This window comes from Python bivittatus, unplaced genomic scaffold (genome assembly GCF_059951505.1).
Source record: "Python bivittatus isolate LINGU-HERP-01145 unplaced genomic scaffold, Pbiv_v1 ctg000350_np1212, whole genome shotgun sequence".
Lineage (NCBI taxonomy): Eukaryota > Metazoa > Chordata > Lepidosauria > Squamata > Pythonidae > Python > Python bivittatus.
In genome coordinates, this window is record NW_028277074.1 from 33,594,572 (window position 1) to 33,619,740 (window position 25,169).

Here is a 25,169-nt window from a genome sequence, read left to right on the forward strand (position 1 = left end):
ACTTTGCATACAATTAGCAACTCAACTTGGATGCAAAATTAGGCCACGTAATTTAGATTATGGTTCGAAAGCTAGATTATGAACACATATTATACCAATTGGACTGATTGTTCTTACCTGCATGGACCCAAATTAAAGGACTAGGTGAACTTTTAAAACTTTGGGGACTAATTTAGCTTGATACAAGTTATCTAAAGTTCTGCCTTACAGGTAGTCCTTCCTTAATGACCCTAATTGGGACCGGAATCTCTGATTTTAAGCAATGAGGTCGTTAGGCGAGTCATGTGACTGTGCCACTTAGCAATGGCAGTTTCAGTAGTCCTGGTTGTGGTCATTAGGCGAGGATCGCACCATTGTTAGGGGAGGACCTCACACTTCTCCTGCTTGCTTCCGCTTCAACTCTCCCTACCTATCTCTCCCCATCTCTGCCCCTCTGGCCGCCCTGCACTCCATTATCCCTGCCACCCTGCACTCTGTTCTCACCCCCTGCCCTGCACTCTGCCACCCGTCACCCTGCACTCCACCACACTTGCCGCCTTGCACTCCACCGCCCCTGCCACCCCTCTACCCGAACTCTGCAGCCCCTGCCGCCCCCAGCTCACCTTTACTCTCTTCTTCCTCCCACCGCTGATGAGGCTTGCCCAGCCTGGCCCTTCAGCAGCTGCCTCACGAATGGTCAGGCCATGCATGCCTGGTCAGCAGTGGAAGGAAGAAGACAGCGAAGGTCAGCTGGGGGCAGCGGAGTGTAAGGTGGCCAAAAGGGCAGAGATAGGGGGTAGATAGGCAGGTGGAGGGAGTTGAAGTGCACCCTGCATTTATAAATGCAGGGAGGCTGTCAAGCACCCAAATTTTCATCACATGACATGGGGGCACTGTAATGGCTGTAACTTTGAGGACCGGTCGTAAATACCATTCATTCAGCGCTATCGTAACTTTGAACAATTGCTGAATGAATGGTCAAAAGTGAGGACTACCTGTAATCCACATCAATCCACCAACAGCTTTAGAAATAGTTCTATATTTGTGGAATAGTTTAGTGAGTGATACAGCTTTTTAAAATTCTACGGTCTTACTTCTACTGTACTGAGCTTTCATAAACAGGATTTTAATGAGCCTGAATTCATAAAATATATAGTTACTTTTTAATACACTGAGCATTATTTAGCTTTTATTGAGATGGATTTTTTTTCTGTTTTTCTTGTTTATTATTTTTTTTCCCCTTACGGTCATTTATATTGTAAATTCTCCAACAGTGCTTTGAAAATGTTTTTTTAAACATAAAAAGTGGTGTATACATATTTTAAATAAATAATGCAATACATTTTTGCAAAGTAAAGCAATTGAGTCTAATTAGTTACCATTCTGAATACTTTCTATTCGTACTGGGAGACCAGCCTGTGCAGCAGCTATAAGCTTCAGAGCAGCATAAAACTGAGTACGACCAAAATAACCAACACGTTTAGCACCACACAAGTCTGTAATCTGAAAGATAAAAAGGGAGGGATAAATATGAGCACATGCCAAAAATACTTGGTGCTTGCAATTAAAGAAATATTGAAGCTACAAAAATATGTAGTACTTAAAAAAAAAAGTTGGCAGCAAATAAACTGGTGGTGCATCTGGTCTACATTCTATACCCAAAAGTCTGCTATATTAAACAGAGAGACACAGACGAAATCCTCCTATATAAATATTTTGCCCTTTTGGCTCCAATCTCAGCAACGTGCAATATATCTGTGGCCCAACCTCAGAGAAGTGAATCTGTCTAAATAGGGCAACCTAAATAAGTACCATGGGCACCTGCAGGATCTTGTTCCTTTTGTCAAAATGAGGAAAACAGAATCACACCAGAAACTCTGCTCCTTTGTACACATAGGCAATATCACCATGTACAGTACAAAAGAAGGGGCTTACATGCAATGCTGCAAAGCTGCTTTTGTTATTCTGCTCCTCCTCTAATGGACACTGCTGATCATTACCTAGTTGGAGCATATGGAAGAGTATGTCCATACACATGAACAAGCAGAAATGAAGGTCTACATTTTCCTCTCTAGTTAATGGATACATAGGAAAAAGATTTCCTCTGGTGGAGAACAGATAAACATCACTGGACTGTAAAAAATATTTCTATTCTCTCTTTAAAAAAATAATTTCAAGTTGGAAGCCCCAGGTGCCATCTAGGAGCATTGCAGAAACTCTGGCACCTGCTTTATGCCATTTTCTGTATCTGAAATTCTAGATTCTAACTAGATTATAGCAATCTCAACTGTTCCTGTGAAACCCACTAATTTATACTAACAGAAGCAAAAAATGCTCAGTTCCAACCTTGGTATTCTACTATATAGACGCTGTCCAACAATAAATCTTCAGTTATGATTCCCAGTCACTATCAAGGTTAATTTTTAAGTCTGGAATTCTGAAAGCTTGTTAAGGGGATTCTCATACAATATCTATCATGGTGGATGTATCTATTTAGAAAACTTCCGTTTACCGGAAGATAAACTGATGATTTGGGCTCCTAACACTCTGCCTTCTCAGGATGCTCTATACCACCACAACTTTCCATTATCTTTTTTGGCTTGGCAGATAAACATACTTTAAGATATAGCATTGAATTTTTATAGCTCCCCTGTAAGAAAGTAGCTTTGAAGTATAAATGAGGTTAAAAAAATATAATTGGAAACAAATATTATGCTTGACTTGGCATTTTGTTTTACAGCATGCTCCCTTTCCGTTTGATGGTTTTAAATGTATCAATTACATTAGGGAAGGCTGCACATTCTCCTTACGTTTAATTAACACAGCCAATATATTATAAGAATGGCAGATTGCAATAGAGGACAGCTGGAATCAAAATTGAACGCTAACAAACTAAACATTTGAAATATTCAGACAAACAACTCTGTAAACTGAAAGTAAAGACTTACAAGTAAAGTCTTTACAAGAAAGTAAAGACTTACAATTCATTACAAAAAGAAAAGGGAAAGTAAAGTGGAAACGTAGGTAAATATTAAGGCAAAGATAATGTTAATTAGCGAATTCACAGTTCATGGGAAAGAAATGAATGTGATAGTTTTGTTTTTCTGAGCTCAAAAAGAAATAAAGATGGACATTGAGCTTGAGAAGTATATTCTACGGAGAAAGGTAATAACAAAATTTAGACAAGTGACAAGTCCTGTGAGGCTGGCAAACTGAGAAAACAAGAACAACTTACATTTCTGAAAATATCTTTATTGCTAGTAGGGTAATGTAACAGAATATTGTTATTTGGTAATGCCCAGCAAAGCAATTCCGAGATCGATAGATGCCTAGCGTGCTTAAGACGGAGTTACTCTTGAGTGTCTTTCTCACATTTCCCTGCTCCCCTGGACTAAGGAATCTTTTATGTAATGGCTTTAGTCTTCCTCTATGTTCCCAAGATCTGTTAGGCATTCCATCATAACAAGATCATGAAGCATCAGGTTATTTCAAAGACAACAAATATCAGAATGACTAAAGTATCCATTTTCATGTGGGTATGAAAACTAAAAAAGAGCAAGAGAAACAATTACGACACTTGAATTATGGATTTGGAGATGGTTATTAATCATATAGAGTCCTTAGGGTTCTCTGAGCTTGGTTGTTTCCTTGCAGACATTTCATTACATGACTAGGTAACAACTTTAGTGCTATTAACATTCAGTGCTATTAACATCTTCAGTGCTATTAAATATATTAGCAATATAATGGACTGCAAAAAGAATCAATCATTTAATCACATCAAAATTGACTGGTCCCCTACATTAGGGATTCAGGCTATAAATAATTTGGTCAGTTAGAAAGCTAGGTAGGGTTTACGTGCATCTGGGGAGACCCGCTAGCTATCTTTTCTCTCTTCTATTTCTCAAACATAGCACAGCATTTATAAAAATAAGATGCAATGTACTTCGTTTGGCAGACCTACATGGCAAATTACCTGCCCTTATGGGTTAGCAATCAGAGAAAATACTGCCCATGTTTTGTTTCATTGTGTGTGTGTGTGCCACAATCAGTGTTGACTCTTTGTGGCCACCCTTGTGGACCCTTTCCAGGATGAAACTAATGCTTCAGCTCTTCTAATTGTGCAGTCCGTGCTACTGTAATCAAGTCCATCTACCTTTCTTTTCTGCTAGTCATCCTCATTTCTTCATTGTTTTTTTAACTGATAATTGATCCTAAAAAGCAGAAGCTATTCCCCACTTCAATGTCTTCAATGTCAGCTTTAAGGGTGGTTGTCGTCATTATTTTGGTGGTTGCTTGGACTCTTCCAACATGCTCTACATGGAGCTGCCCCTGAAGAGCATTCAGAAGCTTCAGCTGGTACAGAATGCACCTGCCTGGGTCATAAATAGTGTTGGCTACTCGGCATGTGTAACACCACTGCTTCGGGAGCTGCACTGGTTGCCGGTGTGTTTCCGGGTGCAATTCAAGGTGCTGGCCGTCACCTTTAAAGCCCTTCATGGCTGGGACTGAGTTACCTTAGGGACCATCTTTTCCCAGTTGTTTCTACTCGTCCAATCCAGTCCGGCAGGCTCCAGGTCCCGTCAGCCAAGAAATGTCAGCTGACAGGGACCAGGAGATGGGCCTTTTCTGCTGTGGCGCCTGCCCTCTGGAACATCCTCCCTCCTGAGATTAGGATGGCCCTTATCCTTTTGGCTTTTCAGAAGGCCTTGAAGACCTGGCTTTATGCCCAGGCCTGGGCCCCTGAGCATCCCCCATTTCATGGTTGTGCTGATACCGACAGTTTTTAAAGATCTCTTGGCTGTATTTATATTTATATTTTTTTGTACTGTTTTAAGTGTCAACTGTTTTTACTGTTGTTAGCCACCCAGAATCACTGGTTTAAATGGGTGGCTATACAAATTGAATGAAAAATAAATAAATAAAAATATTTAACCTCCTTTTATTAAATCATAGTCCCATTCTTTCACTGTGTTCTTGGTTAGCTACAGCTTCCATATCATTTTATTTTTCAGCTATCAGAGTAGCGTTACTAGCATAGTGCAGATTACTGATGTTCCTTCCTCCAATTTTAAAACCACACTCATCTTCCAATCCGTTTTCCATCAATATATATTCAGTATCCAAGTGGAATAAATAAGGAGAGAGTATACAAGCTTGTCTCACTCCTTTGAAAGCTGGAGCCAGTCTGTTTCATTGTGTTGTGTCCACACCCTGGCTTCTTGTCCTATGGATAGGTTTTACATGAGGCCAATGAGATGTTCTGCAATTCTCATTTTCCTAAGGACATTCCACAGATTCACACAGTTAACACAATTAAATAACTTTCTGTAGTAAATAAAGCACATGTTGACTTCATTTTTAAAACCAGACTGAACAACTGGCATTTCTCTTTCCATGTAAGGTTCTGATCTGTGCTGGATGATTCTAAGCATTTTTTGCTAGGATATTCTACAGTAGTTTGTACACTTTATTGTATTTTTGGTATTCTGATCTTTTGGCCACTCTGTTGTTCTCCAGATCGTCTCACATAGTTTGGTTAGAACCTTTACTGTGTCTAATATGGATGAAATAGAAGGGTAAGCCAAGTTTTAACTACAGGGTTTGGATTTCAATTTGCGTTCAATGCAGTCGTCTTTTTGTCTCTTTTCCTAGAACTAAAGCTCCTTTATGTCACAGGGACTGACTCAGGTATACTGGGCATTAACTTCCACTTAAAATGAGATTCTAACAATACAGTAGAGTAACTTGTTACTTTACTGAAGAATTCTGTGACTAAATAAAATGCAGTCAGTTAAAATGATGAAAAGATGTATTGCTGACACACACACCGACTTGTGTGGCTTCTTTTTCAAAGGAAAGAATTTAGACAAGAAAAAAGGGTCCCACCCATTACTATATTTACCAAAGAATGGTCTGACAAACAGGTCAGGACATGATACTATATTTAAAAATATTCCAAATACAAGACTTGTTAAACTCCTTTATCCAAAATTATGAGGTTACAAAAGAAAACTTAAAATGATTTTTTTAAAAAAATGCTATATATGTATTTATATATACACACATACACACGTACACAGCACTCAAGTCAAACAGACTTTTCCAAATAATTCTATTTCATGCAGAATCATACCAACACCAACATGGAAAACATTTTTAAACTGATAGCAATACCAGAACAGCTAGTGTTCTGTTTCACCTGCTGCGTCTTCCTGAATGCTTAAAGACTACTGCAACCAACTCTGGAAAATAATGGAAGCAATTCAGTTTCCCAGACAGAAATATTAGGAGTTATTTTCCAAAATATTCCACAGACCTTAGTCAAAAGTTGGAATATAATATAAACTACAGTTTCTCTATATATACAATATACCCCACACATACAGTTAAAGAAAGCAGAAATTATTTTTTCAATATTAATAAATCATTTTTATGGTCAAGGATTAAGATAGTGCAAAGCATAATGTGTTATCTAAATCTTTAATCCATTTATTAGCTTTTCAATTAATCATAGATGACTAAGAACCTACAAACTGCAAGTATTTCCCAATTAGAAAAACCGCATATGATCCATACATTGCATAGTAATGAGAAAATATATTTCCATCTAGCCTTTGTTCTCCAAGAACTGGGCACAATGTGCAAGTGATACACATACAAAGTAATCTGTTATATATGGATAAGGACTGTGGTTTATCAGGCCTCTGCAGCTTCTACTCTATAGTCATTTAGTTCTGCGTAGGGTGCCTACCACTTGAACAGGATGATACTGAATTTCAGATTGCAACCCACTTTGTAAAAGTAGCTGGGAGTTTAGAAACAGATATATTTTACTTACAGGTTTAACTATATTTTGGTCTTTTGAGCATGGAAGTTAGCAGATACCGTATTTAATTATTTATGTCTTGGTCTCAAATTTGAAACAGTCTTCCTAGGGTTTTCACTGTAAGAATTACAATGCAATAGCATAGACTAAACAAGGGAACAGAAGGAACAATGAATTTCACATGAATAACAATATTATTTTTTTCCAACAAAGATAACAATTAGTGCAATCCTATAAAGTTCACCTCAGTCCCTGGTTCCATTTAGACACAATGGTGTAGCTTCTGTGGTAGTAGTAAATAAGTAGTTTCTTCTGGGATTATTTTTTCTGGAATCCCAGTCTAAACAGGACTAATCCTGTTTAAAGTTTTCAAGATCAACAAGCTTAATTAACTAGGTGCTGCCTCCCACTATGGCATGATAGAGTTGGTAGGACTTGCCCGTAAATAACTAATAGAACATCGTCTTAAACATTATTTTTAAACCAGCTGAAACTTAATCTTCTTTTCTGGTATTTCTTTCTACCTTCAAGAGTCATAGAAGGCAGTAGTAAACTGCTGATTTCTCTCATGGGGAGGGGTGCGCATGTGTGTGCATGTAACTGAAATATTGACCTGTCCCTGGCTTTTAAAAGAATTTTTGTCTATTTGTTTATCTAAAAAACCTAAAAAATCATGACACTTATCTATCATAAAACAGATGCAACTTAATCAAATCCTATGAAGAGGTGTTGAATATTTAGTTATTTAAACTTAATAATTCAAGGTCCTGAATTGGATCATCCAGTGAGATTCTATCCCATTGCAGAGGAAAAATTAAATACCATAGGAGAAAGAACATTATTATTCTTTTCAACAGAAGATTCTAGCCTTTTTCATTTTCTTTATAACATCAATTTAGTTGATATCATCTGCTTTTCATACCTAAAATCTTATAGAAATTATTGTGGAGCATTATAGTTCAGAGAACTCTAAACCTGCAGTTTCACATAGACGTAATGATAGGAGATGTAAAAAGGGGGAAATAAACCTACTCAACTAAGTTCAAAAAACATACTGCTTCCTTTAATTAAGAAAGGAAAAAAAACACACAAGTTCAGAACTATAGTTCTCTTCAGACAGGTCTCAAAAGCAATCACAATAATGAACCTAAACTCTAGAAAGACCTCACATCACCACAATAGAAACATTTCCCAGCCAAACTCATCCCAACCAAAATTTTGACAGAGTCTTACAAAGGAAATTGATTTTTCTACAAAGCTATTAAAGGATTAGTTTTAGATTTAGGCCAGTAAGAGATTTATATTCCATTTGGTCTCAATTTTATAAAAGGATGCACAAATGATGGCAGGGTATATATATTCAAATATATTCAATAGCTTTCCAGAATTAAGAAATTAAGCTTTTAAGAATCAAAAATCTTCAATAAAAATGCAGAAGGCAAGGCACAATTTTGACATAAATTTCTTTAAATGAACATATAAATCTGATTTATACAATCATGATATATTTTAATAGGCAGAGAACCAGCACTATCCTCTTTTTATATATGAGCTATAATATCCAATTCATTTTTCAAGGAATTCTCATTCCACAAACACAAAGGAAATGTGTATTATAAGAGATGTCATTCTACTGGGGAAAAAAATCAATAACACCTATTGTCTTTTGAAGCAACATATGATAATAAAGTCTAGAGTACTGTTTCTCAACTGCAGCCAAAGTTGGCGTTAGGGTTAAGCAATGTGTGACTACATGCGAGAAACTCTTAGATACAGCTATAATCCTTTCCTTGGTTTGGAAGAAAAAAAATCTGGAAACAGTTACCAGATGTTCCATTGTTTTCTTAGATTTATATGATGTATTACTAAGACTTAAATAGGCTAGAGCCAACAGATCAAAGAATACCATTCTTTATTTTTAAATGTGAGAAGCCACACCTGGATGCTGGGGACTTTGTAAAGCCATTCACAGTATATTTTACATATAAAGTGAAGACAGTCATAACATTTTAAGTGAGGTAGAGAAGACTGGAATGCTATAAAAACACTACCATCATCATATTCTTGAATGAGCTCTGAAAAAAGGTATTTATGCAAGTCTCCAGAGCATTATACTGAACATTGGTTCATATCTACATTGATATAAAAACATAGGTATCAACAATCACAGATCAGGATTGCAACTGAAGTTAAACTACTTGTTATTTTTATTTAGTGTTCTGAATAATGAAGCCATCTTATTTTTTATTAGTTTGGTTAATGGAATGCAGCCTGCAAGAAGCTAGGGGAAGAAAAAAGCCGAAAGTTATTTCACTTTCTTCTTGCACTGTTTATAATTATACATAATAAGGAAAAATAAGAAAGTTCTGGTCAATTGACCAATCAAATATTGCCAAATAATGGCCAATTTTTTCAAGTTTTTGCATTATACAAGAGTACATAGAAATGCTTGGTGGTATTTTGAAAATATAGTTGGAATGAAAAGGTAGATAGAGCCAATGGAATAGTTAAATATTTTTAGAGTTTGGTCTTAACATCTAATGGTACTGGATATTAGTGCACTTAATAAGCAAAGCAGCTGCATTTGGTGGCCTTCCTACTTACTCTGTTGAGTTTGGTGCCATCTGGCATTCAGAGGTTCCCATTAATGAAAAGAAATTTTGCCACATCCCCCATATATTTCTGGAGAGTTGGGGAAGCATAATTTGCAGGAACTATACAGGATTTAAAAAAGAAAAGAAAAGCCATACTGTAAATGCAGAAGGAATCTTCCACAAATGTAACATTATTAACAGAGCTACTCAGGCATTACTGTTTTTTTACCCAAAAGTAATGGATTATTTTATTACATATAATCTTATACGAATACTGTAGAGTTTCAGGCACTGCAAATACTGGTATCATTTTATTTATTTATTTGTATGCCGCCTATACTAGAAGGTTCTAGGAAACAATCTTTGCATTACTTCTATCTAAATAACATCTCATCTCTGCTCTCAGTCTTTGATCAAAAAGAATATAAAAAGGGAAAGTTATTTAAGAATAATCACTGCAAGCTACTCCATTCCGAAACTTATACTATAAAATCATCATTCTTCCTCTTTGCTATTGAAAATAGGAAGGAAGGAAGGAAGGAAGGAAGGAAGGAAGGAAGGAAGGAAGGAAGGAAGGAAGGAAGGAAGGAAGGAAGGAAGGAAGGAAGGAAAGGGGAGGGAAGGGAAGGGAAGGGAAGGGAAGGGAAGGGAAGGGAAGGGAAGGGAAGGGAAGGGAAGGGAAGGGAAGGGAAGGGAAGGGAAGGGAAGGGAAGGGAAGGGAAGGGAAGGGAAGGGAAGGGAGGAAGGGAGACAGCCTTTGCTTCAACTGAAACACAATTAGGTGAGGTTGTACAAAAAATTTTTTTTTAGTGGCTGGCTGTTCCCAAGCATTAAAACACTCTTAGCCTAGGGAATTCAGAGTAGCTTCCTCTTTATTATTCATGTACTGGCAGTCAAAAACACCTTTACTCAGAGAGGTGTTTGATATAAGAGTGCTCTGTTTTGTAAACATGTGTTTTAATATTAGTTTTTGTTTGTTTTAATGCTACTTAAGTTTATTGTTGTTTTATTGTTTATAGTTGCTTTAAGCACCATTTGTTGTTGTACTGGAGCAAACAAGATTCTCACAATCCAAGCGTAACATGAGTCTTCTTAGTCTGTCAATATAGTTGGAGAGTTCCTTTCTTCTGGAATTATACACAAGGAAATAGATGTTAAAAAGTTAAGCATAAAATGAAGTATACTTCCTGTCCCACCAGCTAGTTCAAAATTCTTAGATGGTTTTCAGCTGAAAGTGCCAAGTAAAGAATTTTTTTTAAAAAAACTTCCTTTATTTGAGGGACCACCTCTCCTCAGTCACATCTACCCATCCTATCAGGTGCAGCAGGAAGGGCATGTTGTGGGTCCCATCCACGAAATAGTGGCTTTCTTGTTGCAACCCTGCCACGCACACCCTGTTGTTCAGTGTTCTCCTGTGGTGGTTTCATGAACACTGACATTGGCCAATGCAAGAGAGGCCTTTAGTTCCTTAGATGCTACCTTGGGGTTCTTTGAGAGCTCCCAGAATATTACACGCCTTGCTCTTGGTGTGACCTTGGTTGGTCAAACACTCCTCAACAGTGTTGAATTGCCTCCATTTGTCAGTGGACTAGTGAAGTCCAAACTCTTTGGAAATAGTTTTGTAACGTTCTGCAGTCTGGTGAGCATAACAACTGCTTTTTGGAGGTCCTCAGAAATCTTTGTTCAAGCCAGGACACACTTCCACATACCTGTGTTGTGAAGATCAGACTTTGATAGTGAATATCCAGAATTCTGTTCTTTATATAAGGCAGGACCTCCCACACCTGATTATCATCTCATTGATTGAAACACCGGACTCTAATCTCCCTTTCAAATGAACTGACAATCCAAGAGGCTCATGTACTTTTGCCACACACAAATATGTAGCTTTCGATCATTTTCCTCAATAAATAAATGAACAAGTATGTTTTTGACTCATTTAATTGGGTTCTCTTAATCTAGTTTTAGGACTTGTGTGGAAAACAGATAATGTTTTAGGTCATATTTATGCAGAAATATTTTGAAAATTCAAAAGGGTTCACAAATTTTTACGCACCACTGTATGTGTCAACACTAGATGATGCTAATCACTATTGCCTTAATATTTATGTGTGGACAGATTGTTGGAGTTCACAATATAGAATGATTTAAGAAAAATAAGAGTAAAGTATCAAAGGATGTGAAAAAAAATTATTGTGTGTCAGACTATACAAATATCAAAAATTCAAAACTGCAATGGCTTAGCTATTGATACACACTGCGTTTACTATGTCATATGTCTAAATGAACTGGAAAACCACAGACTGAAGATCACCAAAACCGTAAAAATGTCCAGCTATTATCACTTCTGTAACAACAGATTAACACTGCTGATACAATAAGAAGTACAGTGAGCCAGGGTTAGCAATATTATATAAACATGAAACAAATACTGAGTCCCAATAATTTCAAGACTGGAATTCTATGGAACATCTCTGCATGAAAGATGACAATCACTCAAAAATAAGCAATACCCAAAGTTTGTTAGATTTATATCCTCTCCTTCTAGGAACTCAAGGCAGCATCCATACCCTTTCAAGGTGGGTGCCCCCTTTCTGTATATTTTACTATATACTCCCATATATAAATATTCCTTAAAATACCAAGGGCAACCAAGAAAACAAATCTATGGATCATTGAACAAATTAATCCAGAGTTTTCATTTAAGGCACAAATCATTAGGCTCAAATTATCCTACTTCAGGCACATTATGCGAAGACCCAGCTCTCTGGAGAAGACTGTAATGCTAGGAAAGACGGAAGGAAATAGAAGAAGAGGATGACCAGTAGCAATATGATGGAGTCAGTTACAGTGGTGGTAAGTGCACCATTGGGAGTTCTGAAAGAACAGATTTGGGATAGATTGTCATGGAGAAAATCTATGTATACGTTTGCTAGGGGTAGAAAACGACTTGATGGCACATAATCAGTATAAATATAGGCCTTTCTGTTTAAAGGAATTACAATAGAAACAGACTACTCTGTTGTACCTGGGATCATAACAAAGGTACCGATTGTAACAAAATACTTTCCTATCTATGAAAAAATATTGCATTTAAATATGAGAAAAATACTGTAACGGTTGTGCCAACAAAATAAATGATGCTTTTTAACCTTTTTATAATTTTCTGAAATGAATTCCTTGGCAAATACCATTGATAAAATATATAACAACAACATTTGAAACAAAATATGCATAGCATTTATATATTTGTTGTCTGATACAGATAAATCAAATTTATACTAGAACTGTGAGCGATGCAGCCATGTTCAGTTGAAGAGATGTTCTGCTTGTAAAAGCCCTCAGAATCATTATACTGTATTGATACAAACCTCTTTTTGACCTTTAAAGTTGACATTAAACTAGAGAAATTAAACTCCCTATTCAATTACTAGTTAGAGAGTCAGAAGCAACCTTATTTTAGTTAAGTGACTTATTCTGGGATAATTTTCTTAAATCTGCTCACAGTACTTGGACATATTGTAGTAATGTCAACACATTATGTACAGTAACTATAGAAACAGATCACCAAAAATAAAGCTATTATCCATAAAGAATAAAACAAAGAAAATGTCTGATATTTAAGTACATTTTTAACTGAAAACAGCCCCTCTCCAAATCCTGCTATGCTGCCTCATTGTGGTAGGGGCTTCCTGAGAAGGACGAGCGAAGAATACCAGGAGTGTATGCCAAGGTTACCCAAGGTGAGAAGGTTATCCCAGCTGCCCATCTGAAGGAAGAGAGCACCTACACTGGGCAGAATGATATAATAAGATGCTGGAGGCCAATGATCTCTTTAGCGAGAACAAAGGCGTAATTTCATATTACATGGAAGAAGGCAAGGGTAAATCACTCCTGTATTTTACAAAGAAAAATAATTAATGATATAGTGCCAGATGATGGGCCTGTCAGGACAGAAGCACTCAACATGCTACTGAAGAAGAGCTAACATTCTTTTGAGATGCTAAAGGTATTTGTGATATGGCTAAATTAAATTCCTTTGGATATCTAGTTGAAGTTGCCTTGAAGGGAAAGAAAATCCCAATGTACAAAAATGGAATTACAAAGTGGGAACATGGAACAGCTCAACCTGTGAAAGATAAAATGAGTTGACTATACATTGACATCTTAGGCATCAGCAAGTTGAAGAGGACTGAAACTGGATACTTTTAATTAAAGGATCATACTGTTTACTCTTCAGGATATGAAAAACAACCAGAACCAAAGTTCTTTTCATAGTCAGAAAGGGTATAGTAAAGGCAGTACTCAGATACAATGCAAGCAATGACTAAATAATATCAGTCAGAATTTGCAGGCAATCTTTTAATATTATGGTTATCCAAGCCTACACTCCAACCACTGTTTCAGAAGAAGAGAAGTCTGGTGAGTTTTATGGTCAAAGTCTGAAATCAACAGAACATGCAAGCAAGATAAAATGCTAAAGTTGGAAACAGGAAAATATAGCTGGACTGTATGGCCTAGGAAACAGAAATGAAGCAGGAGAATGACTCACCATTTTCTGCCAATCTAAAAATTACTTCATTGCTAACACATTCTTCCACAACCAAAAAGACTCCTATATACATGGATATCACCAGATGGTGCACATAGGAATAAACTGACTATATTATTGGTTCAAGGAGATGAACTCCTAACTCCAAAAATGTGGCCGGGGGTGAGTGTGGAACAGATCACAAACTGCAAATGTGCAAGTTATAAATCAAGCTAAAGTGGAAGAATAGAGCCAATTCATCTCTATGATATGATCTTGACCACATACCCACCATTTTCAAGAAGAACATCAGGAATTGCTTTGAAGTCCTGAATCTCATTTTATGGAACCAGAGGAACTGTGGATTGAAATCAACAAACTTGTTAAGGATGAATGTGAAAAGATACTGCAATAAACCAAGAAAAAGAAGAAAGCAAACTGAATGTCAGAACAAACAGTGGAAGTGCCAAGAAGAGAAGTGAAGGAAAGCCAAGAAAGACACAGATCTCAAAAAGGAACTTAATGAAGTATTTCAAAGAATTGTTAGAAGAGAAAAGAAGCAGTATTAAAACACCTGTGAAGACTTCAAAGGTGGAAATAGATATGGAAAAACATGTTACATCTTCCAAAGGATCTCTGAAGTTTGAAAGATGTTCTAAGCTCAAATTAGTCTGCTACGGGAAACCAATGGACTGATAATAAATGATTCAGCAATCATCAAAGATGGAAGGAATACACTGACATTTGTACAATAGAGATGTTAACATTGAAGATAACCTTAGAAGATATTTCCTACTTACAAGAACCTCTAGCAATAGAGAAAAAGTTAAGTAAGCATGCTGGCCATTACCAAGTTGAAAGACTATAGGAATTTATGAAATATCTACAGAAATTCGGCAAACAACAAAAGAAGAATCTGTAAAGGTTCTAACCAAATGATGCCAGCAAAACTGGAGAAAACACAGTGAGCAGGAAAGCAGGATAGAAAGAGTATTGATCTTATGAACTCTGGTGTTACAGAAGACTCTTGAGAATAACATGGATAGTCCAAAAAAAAAAAAATACATGGATTGTAGAATGAATCAGTACAAAGTTTTTATTCAAGGCACAAATAACCAGACACAATTTATGATATTTTGGACACATTATGCAAAAACCCATCTCTTTTGAAAATTCCATAATACTGGGAAAGGTGGAAGAAAAAAGAAAAAAATGAAGATCAGCAGCATGGTGGAGGGAATCAATTACAATGGCCATAGGTACACTGTCCAAGGACCTGAAGGGCCAATCTGGGAACAGATCAACATGGCAGGGTCTATCTATATAGTCACTTAGAGTCACACTGATTGACGTAATCGATTCATTAATCAATCAATCAACCAACCAACCAACTGAAAACAGAGCATAAATCTATATAGCAGCTTTGGAGGTTAGGTCATATAAAGTTTAAATTTTAACATGATACCCCATTAAATCAAGTCGTTGCTTTGACAAGCTATGAAACATACACCAATTCTTGCTAGAATAGGTCAAAAAATGGTTCAGAACACTCTAAAAAAAAAATCTTTAGATCAGAATTGAATGTGTGTGTGCTTATCTAAGCATAACTTCCTTGATCACAATACAGTAACACCATCTGTACTGCTTGCTTGCAGTCTCTGTTAAGTCAAGTTACATACAAGCGGTCATACTTTTAAAACAAACTACTGCAATAACCAGTCACCACCTGTTGACAGAAATTAATATACTGGTATCAGCACTTCAATAAATTTTAAACAATATAATCCTGATGTTATCAAATTGATTCAGTTGACAAACGTGTTCTACAGCTTTATCCAATTTACAAATCAGCTTTCATAGAAAGATTCATTGTCAGACCAAATCATACTGGTAGCTCATCTAGAATACTATTTTGCCTTTTAGTGAGCTTCACAAAAAATTCTTAGAAACACAATATCTTGTACTTGTCAGTGCAAAATTATTAATAGTCATTATTTTCTGTTTTGCTTTTGCTCTAATTATACATATTTGAATTTTAGCCAGCTGAAACTGTTCTGTCGTTATTACGCTTTATAATTTTATGTGCAAATTATTAATTTGTTGTTGAGCAAGGTGTATGAAGTTTTAAAATATACAATTTCTTTCTTATTGGTCTGGATTACTAATGAAGATTTTATTCTTTCATGCCATATTGAGTGTTTAACTTGTAGTTAATATTTGTGTTTGAAAAACAATGTAACCTGTTTCTACTGGCTGATGGTCATACCAGAAGAAAGAGCATTGTTTATGAACGTGTGCAATTTGTGTGAAGAATATTTTGAGTCATCCTTTCAATGTTTTCCCAGATAATTTTCTAAAATATTTGGGATTTTTTTTTCTTTAAATACATAGGTAATATTTGTTTTTTGTTTGGTTTTGCATATTAACAGATGTAGCTTTCTTTCCTGATTCCTTTCATTCAAAACATGTGAATATCACTCCAATATTTCATTGCCAATGTTTGTGTAGCACTAATTACTGTTATATCACATCCCTAGTACATTTTAGAAGAGCATGCTTGATTAGCCCTATTCTCCTTAGCAGTGAGAAGGGGTATCAAAATATCAAAACTAAAATGCCAATAAAGTCTGGTTTTTCAAGTGTATTGAATCTCCCTTTTACAGATTTCTAGTCAGTTTCAAATAAGACACAGAAAATTACTAACAAGACTGGGAAGACTGCAAGGCTGTAAGTCCTTACTAAGCATGTATCTAAAGCACATGTAAAAACTTGAATTTTTTCTTAGAATGATCTCCATGCTTTGCCAATTCACAGTCATGGTGAATCTAAAAGCATTTAGATACTTTTTAAGATAATATTTTCTGATTCAGTTCTATAAGGGTTATCAACATTACCTAGGGTTTGAGTCAGAACTAACCTTTGTCTAACCTCCCGACATCTTAACTGCTAGGTTGGAGCAGTAATAAACATCAAAGCTTTTCCAACTTCTGATTTTCAAATAGTACTTTCTGCATTATTAACAAGTATTATGATACCAATAGCGGTGAATATGCGTAGCTCAGGGTTGAACTGTCGAGTCCTTGGGGTTCTCTGAGCTTGGTTCTTTTCTTGCAAACATTTCATTGTCCGGTAACACTGAAGATGTTACCTAGCCGGGCAATGAAACGTTTGCAAGAAAAGAACCAAGCTCAGAGAACCCCAAGGACTCCAAAGTATTATGATGTAAAATAGCAGAAGAGAACTGCACAGAATTGCTGGTATCACCTATTTATTTTATGTTTACGCATTCCCATGTCATCTCTTGCTTAAACAACTTGGAATATATAATTTTGCAAATATCAAAGCTTGATGTTTATTAAGACCTACAGTAGAAAAGAAATGCTGTAAATAGATTTGTAAAGAAACAAAAGCATTGGTCTTAGTGATGAAAGATAACACCTGAACAACAAGTGCTATGTTCAGAGGTAAGCTCTCTGCACTTTGAGCAAACAGCAAGGTCCCAAATAATAGAAAAAGGTGTTCCCAGGCTTGCAAATCAAGTCCACTATTTACTATCTTTTCCACACCATGATCAAAGTGCACTGAAGCCCACTGCTTCATGGTATGTGACACAGATAAGATTCTATATTATGAAAACATGCCAAAAACCAAAACACAGGTGCTCAAGAGATTATGAGCTGCTTGTAATGGTAAACTGACAGAGAGTTAATGAGAGACAGTGCTTGAGAAAGAGAACACAATTATTAATGCCTTTAAGGCTTAACTAGTTTTACCTGCTTCCCAACTTAGATCTTAACATAGTTTCTCTGTACAGTGTTTTGAAGAGCATTGCTTATATAATTACACATAACCCAGAAAGCCTACATTTTCTTCTACTTTTTCATTTATTGTAAAGGATAATAAAGGATTAATCCAAAATGGTATTATAAATAATAAAAATACATTGTTAAAATGAATTAAATTACCATCATGCTATTAGCTTTATAAGAAGGGGATGTTTACCGTTTTATGTATATATTCTGATTCAGAAGCATCATTCGTAAATCTAGGAAAATCCAACCTTAACCACCTACAAAGATTTTTCTAATACACTAACAAAACTGGGGGCAGAAAACATACAACAGTGACCCAGGTTGCACAATTTGAAAGAAGAAGCCAATTGCCACAGGCAGGGAGGCACAGGAAAAGAACTTTAGAACTTGTTAACTGACTTTTAAATGTATTCCTATGACAGCAATTATGCATATACTTGAATATGCATAATTCCAGCTAAAATCAATAATTACTAACTTCTCTCTGATACAGTAATACTGCAACACTTTCTGTTACCCACATTCTTCCTCCTGATTCTGGAGAATAAAAGTAAGTTGAGAATGAAGCAATCAGTGACTAGACCCATTCCTTTTTTCTCTTTTGACAGTTGTGGTTATTTTAAGACCAGGAGGTCCCTCAATAAAATAGCATCATGTATGTGTATGTGAACAGGCATCTCTCTCCTCTGCAGCTTTTAACTGTATTTAAATTCCATGGATCAAAGCAAATAATTGACCCTCAAACCAACTCAGTTTTATTGCTATAGTATGCATGATCAATATTTAGTTTATTTTTAAATTCAAAATGGTCTCTTAGTTCAAGTTTACATTTCAATTCTTAAATTCTTTTTGGGTCTGTGTGTGTTCCTTCAAGTCAGTATTGACTCCTAGTGACAGCCTAGTTTTCTTGGCAAGATTTTCAGAAGTGGTTGCCCATTGCCTTCTTCCTAGGGCTGAGAGAGACTGACTGGCCCAAAGTCACCCACGTGGCTCCATGCTTAAGGCAGGACTAGCCTGATGCCTTAACCATTACACCAAACTGGCTCTCTCTTAAATTCATTACAAAATATTAATTAATGCCATAAACATATAGTCATGTTAATAATTATGCCCTTCCCTCCCCACTGAAAATATTGAACAATCTAAAGATGAAAGAGCAACAATTGTTAGAAATGTTAGTGAAAAGCCTATATGGCTTATGTGACAGTCCTTTGGGACTGTCTTCTCTAGGTAGAAACTGCTAGCCAACATGAACTGTTGGGAGAGGATGCTTTGGGTACTCACCCCTAGAGATATCTGTAGGGTGGTAATCGAGAACCAAGGCAGCCTCTCACTTTGGAAGAGTTTTACCCTCTGATTTAAGACTGGCCCTCCAACCTTTTATCCTTTAGAAAGCAGACAAAGATCTTCATCTTCCATAAGACTTTGAGGCAAGTGAGTTTTATGGAAGATACCAGTAGATTTTTAAAAGATTTTATATTTTTAATATGTTGGATCTTATGGATATTTATGCTGTTGTAAACATCCTGGAGTCATTCAAATAGGTAGCATATAAACAATTGCAATAAATATAATAAAACACTATTTGAAAAATTGAAAAAGTTAAACTTACGAGTCAAATTTTGAAATAAAAGCTAAGGATTTCAGGCCAGAAAATGGAAATGAATAATGCCTGTTACAGAAAGATAGCTCTATCATAAGCAGCAGCTGTTAGTGGAGGAGGAATATGGTAAACAATAGCAATGTGTCTCTACAGCTGCAACTATTTGTTTTCATTTGTTTTTTTATCCTTCCTTTGTGGGCTTAAGAGGAAACAAAGGAAGTTAGATGATGAGACAGCATAAAATTAAGGCTTTTCTCCATGGCAAAATACAAATCCATCTCCCAGTGGTATTTAATTTTGCAGTGCCTTAGAAATATGATTTAATAAACAGCATTCAAAAATCAGAAGTTTGTGAACAGTTACTGGAACAGTATAAACTTCATCTAACAAAACTTATGAATGACTTGGGATTTGTAGTAGATTTATAATATAAATTATATTGGCAGAAGGCAGTGGATTTTAATATAATTACCTATTTCAAAAACCAAATCTAAAATTCATACTAAATTAACATGGGTAAAAGGAAACCACCAACCAGTTTTTATATCATCTTTCACACAGTAACTTCACTTTGTAGAGAGTTTTTTTAGCTCTTATATTTAAATCCTATTGTGAATTTGATCTGTATGAAACTGTTTTAATCATTGTTCTAATGTGTGCATCAGCTGGAACATATGTTCATTCAGGGAAATGTGTGGGATATTAGCTTTTCTAAACAAACACTTTCAGCAGGAGTTCAATGAATATACTTTTGCAAACTTTAGCAACCCAGTGTATTTCTGCAAGTCAGTATTGAAAAGATCATCTTCCAATTGTATTATCAGACAGAAAGCCCGAGCTTAAGCACCAGTTTGAGGATTCATATCCTTTACCCACGAAAGAAAATTCCAGTAACTTCTAATAAGATGGGGGAATAAAAACTTTGTTTTAGAGCGGAACAGAACAAACAAATGCAAGTATTGCTATGGTGTTTGAGTGAAGAGCAAGATGGGGGGGGAAATCAATGAAAAATCCCTGTTAGCATGTTTTAACATCATTATAAACCACGTTGGACTGAACTGAACCAAGCACTTGAATTCTTACAATTCTAAAAGTATAAAGCAATCACACCAGCTGACTTCACACAACACGCTTGGCTAAGACGTGCCAGACTATTTTGTGGTTTTGTGTGTTATACCGCTAGTTTTAATTCAGTAAGGCACAATCCAGTTAACCATATGTTAGCATGTTTCAGTATAACTAACATCTGTTGGAGGTTGATAACTCTGTTTAAGAGGAAGAAAGGACACAAGCCAGCCGTTTCCCCCGCTTTTCCCTAGCAAAAGTCAACAGTTCCAATCTTGGTCGAGGCCACACCCTCTACCTGAAATCCTCACCCCAAAGCTGTTCTTGGTGGTCACTCCTGAGATAAAAGCACTCTGTACATGTGCAGAACGCCCTCCTCTCTTCCTGACTCCGGAATCCTAGGCTCTTGCGTACGGCTCGTGGTCACTTAGGTACCTGATGGAGCATCTCCGCGGGGAGCTGCGACGCTCGGAACAACTCTGCCACTTTACTCCCCCCGACAGCGGGGGGGGCCAATCCAGGTCCCGCCTCGGGAGTAGGCTGGCCGCCGCAAAGCGAGAAGAGCTCGGAGAAATACTGCTGCTCGTTCCCCGCCAAAAACAGCGTCGAGGTTCCTGCGGCCGCCGGCCCAGTGAGAGCCGCTCCCGCCGGCTCCATTGCAGGGAAAGGCGACAATCTCTGCTCTGAGGCGAGTACAAAACTCCTCAGGAGGAGGAGGAGGAGGAGGAGGAAAGATCCTCCGGCGCTGCGGCGTGGAAGGTACAGCCCCTCTGGCGGCGGCCGCTCAGCTGCCGCTGCCCCCTCCTCGCTCGGCCGCCCGCCCGCCTTTCCCCGGTGCGGAAGAGCGCTATCTCTGCAGTGCTGCCCCTCGGGCGGGAGGAGGGAGGGAACGCGCGAAGACAAGCTTCCGCGCGCCTTCTTCCTTCTCTCCTGCTGCAGCTGAGAGCGGGAGCAGCTGTTCCCGCCAGAAGAGAAGGGAAGGGAGCGAGCCTCTCGGGACGCGCGTCCGAGCCGCGTCTTGCTGGCTCTGCGGTCTCTGCTCCCGCGCCCCACACCGGGCTGGAACAGCAGCGGGAGACGCCCGCTTGCGCCTTCCCTGGCGGGGGGAGTCAAGAGACCGTCGGGCTGGGAGCGGGAAGGCTGCGCGGACCTCGCAGGGGGAAGTACGGCACCTCGAAGACTTTAAAAGCAGAGCTCTGCTGCAAGGATGGCGTTTCGGTCTGACTGCGTCAGAGCATGTGCAGAACGCTTCGGTAGCCCTGCTCGATGAAGCCATCTGGGCATTTTGCCAACCCCTTTTCTGCCCTGGAAGCACTCTCTGCGTCGAAAGCGGGGATTCGTTGCCCACGGCTGATCCTCAACGCTGGAATTATTCTCCGCTGAAGATTTTCCACAGCCGGCAAAAGTGCAATCTAAAGAAAGCCCCTCCTGTTACTACGGACGGCCGATGCATCTTCCCTAACTTTCTCCTAATCTGGCAAACGCCTTCTAGAAATGATGTTAAAACATTTTGGGTGGCCAAGGTGTTTGATGAGCCAATGAGACCCTGATCTAGAGTTTGTAACTAAATCATCTGATGTGAAAATGCAGGCGTCTTTAGACTTTGATACTGTAGCGAAGTATTTAAATTAAACTGTACTTTTCATTATATTACCAGTATTTTGTTATTCTTGATTATGACATAAAATTTAGTAAGTAGTAATATTGATCTTAAGTCACTTCTGGATAAAAAATTGTAATGAAATTACATATTGATAAGAGTGTGTGAGTGAGTACAATTAGGATTAAGTGAAATGCTAATAAAAATACAGAAATTGTATATGCATGGGGATGGACTATATTATTGTGGGAGGCTGTGCACATGTGTAATCACTTTTTTTTTTGGCAGAATGTTTGTTTGTTTATGTATGTATTAAATTTCTCCCCCACCCGTCTTCCCCCAGTGGGGGACTCTGGGTAACTCACACAAAACATTAAAACCATAAATATATATAAATACATAAAACATCAATTTAAAAACATTACTAAAAAAGGAAAATATGTTTATAAAAAAATAAAAAAGATATGTTGCCAGATATCTTGCAAAGATATTATGTTGTCTTGATTCCAGAAAAAAATACCATGGTTCTTCTCTATGAAATCCTGAACCATATGTACAGGTCCACCTTGAATTCATAGTCATTTGTTTTTGTTTTATGCTGTACATGGCTTACAGTAGAAGCAAGGACCTGTTGCTTGTTTTTAGAACCTAGTCACATGGCTGGATTAATGTGTACTCCTATAAGTCCCTGAGCTGGTAGAAAACTATACCAGCATAAAATGTGCTGTCTTGATTGCTTAGCCCTGTCCTGACCCAGCAATAAAGCCAATTGTTGGTGCTGTCCTTACTGATGGCATGTGGATTAAGGAAAGGGATTTGTGACACCCCCTGGCTTTGTTTTCCCTATCACCGCATTTTCTAGCAAGAAAGCAATCACCTTTCACTCTCCACACTGTTGGGTGGGGCACGGTTGGGTGTGCATAGCTGGATGCTTGGAAGTGAATGATTAAGCAACCTGTCTAGTTGCCCAACTAACAGGTTTATTTATATACTTATTATTCTGATTTATACAGCTGCCCATCTCAAATACATGACCCTGGGCAGCTTACAGGAAATTAAAAAAGATTAAAAAAGAACACAATATAAAAACCACATAAAACCATATCAAAAACTATGTAACAATCTGCAGCCAAGGTGTAAAAAAAAATAACATAACCATTGTACAGGCTTCATTGGACACCCAGATCCCCAACCCCGTAGCAAAGCCATGTCTTCAAGACCTTGCCAAAGGCCAGTAGGGTCAGGGCTAATCTGATCTTTTGGGGGGATGATGTTCCAAAGAGCGGTGCTAAAAACAGGTTGCAGGAACAGAGGCTGAAAGAAAGAGTGCTATATACAGTGGGGCAAAAAAGTATTTAGTCAGCCACCAATTGTGCAAGTTCTCCCACTTAAAAAGATGAGAGAGGCCTGTAATTTTCATCATAGGTATACCTCAACTATGAGAGACAAAATGGGGGGGGGGGGGGGAAATCCAGAAAATCACATTGTCTGATTTTTAAAGAATTGATTTGCAAATCATGGTGGAAAATAAGTATTTGGTCAATATCAAAAGTTCATCTCAATACTTTGTTATATATCCTTTGTTGGCAATGACAGAGGTCAAACGTTTTCTGTAAGACTTCACAAGGTTTTCACACACTGTTGCTGGTATTTTGGCCCATTCCTCCATGCAGATCTCCTCTAGAGCAGTGATGTTTTGGGGCGGTCGCTGGGCAACACGGACTTTCAACTCCCTCCAAAGGTTTTCCATGGGGTTGAGATCTGGAGACTGGCTAGGCCACTCCAGGACCTTGAAATGCTTCTTACAAAGCCACTCCTTCATTGCCCGGGCGGTGTGTTTGGGATCACTGTCATGCTGAAAGACCCAGCCACGTTTCATCTTCAATGCCCTTGCTGATGGAAGGAGGTGTTCACTCAAAATCTCACGATACATGGCCCCATTCATTCTTTTCTTTACACGGATCAGCCGTCCTGGTCCCTTTGCAGAAAAACAGCCCCAAAGCATGATGTTTCCACCCCCATGCTTCACAGTAGGTATGGTGTTCTTTGGATGCAACTCAGCATTCTCTCTCCTCCAAACACAACAAGTTGAGTTTAGACCAAAACATTCTACTTTGGTTTCATCTGACATTCTCCCAATCCTCTTCTGGATCATCCAAATGCTCTCTAGCAAACTTCAGACGAGCCCAGACATGTACTGGCTTAAGCAGGGGGACACATCTGGCACTGCAGGATTTGAGTCCCTGGCAGTGTAGTGTGTTACTGATGGTAGCCTTTGTTACTTTGGTCCCAGCTCTCTGCAGGTCACTCACTAGGTCCCCCCATGTGGTTCTGGGATTTTTGCTCACCATTCTTGTGATCATTTTGACCCCACGGGGTGAGATCTTGCGTGGAGCCCCAGATCGAGGGAGATTATCAGTGGTCTTGTATGTCTTCCATTTTCTAATTATTGCTTCCACAGTTGATTTCTTCACACCAAGCTGCTTGCCTATTGCAGATTCAGTCTTCCCAGCCTGGTGCAGGTCTACAATTTTGTTTCTGGTGTCCTTCGACAGCTCTTTGGTCTTGGCCATAGTGGAGTTGGGAGTGTGACTGTTTGAGGTTGTGGACGACAGGTGTCTTTTATACTGATAACAAGGTCAAACAGGTACCATTACTACAGGTAACGAGTGGAAGACAGAGGAGCCTCTTAAAGAAGTAGTTACAGGTCTGTGAGAGCCAGACATCATGCTTGTTTGTAGGTGACCAAATACTTATTTTCCACCATGATTTGCAAATAAATTCTTTAAAAATCAGACAATGTGATTTTCTGGATTTTTTTTCTCATTTTGTCTCTCATAGTTGAGGTATACCTATGATGAAAATTACAGGCCTCTCTCATCTTTTTAAGTGGGAGAACTTGCATAATTGGTGGCTGACTAAAAACTTTTTGGCCCCACTGTACCTGTCCAGAAGTAACTCTGCTGGCAGATCACAGGCATGGAGAACCAGCACGGTGTGAAGCCAAAGGAAGCTTTCTGGATACCCCAGGCCTGTACGTCCCTTCTACATGTCCGTGACCTGTCAATCACCTGCTTCTGAACATGGGCCTATCACCTTTCTGAAAAAGAACTAACCCTGTGTTCAAGATAGCTTGCCTGAGAGTTATGGATGCAA

At 38.0% G+C, this 25,169-nt stretch overlaps 1 protein-coding gene across 3 annotated transcripts in view; it reads right to left on the reverse strand.

The window, feature by feature from the left end:
- Positions 1–21,601, reverse strand: part of REPS2 (RALBP1 associated Eps domain containing 2) — an 85,014-nt gene extending 63,413 nt beyond the window's left edge. For 2 of the 3 annotated variants that reach the window (XM_088144894.1, XM_088144893.1), the window contains exons 1-2: positions 20,849–21,601; positions 1,359–1,482 (exon numbers count right to left, since the gene is read on the reverse strand). In XM_088144894.1, coding sequence (XP_088001020.1) covers positions 1,359–1,482; positions 20,849–21,070 — 346 coding nt within the window. In that variant the 5' untranslated portion in view covers positions 21,071–21,601. Of the gene's footprint in view, positions 1–1,358; positions 1,483–9,412; positions 9,523–20,848 lie in introns of all 3 variants that reach the window. The other variant, XM_088144895.1, reaches the window with a different exon arrangement.
- Positions 21,602–25,169: the final 3,568 nt, after the last annotated feature.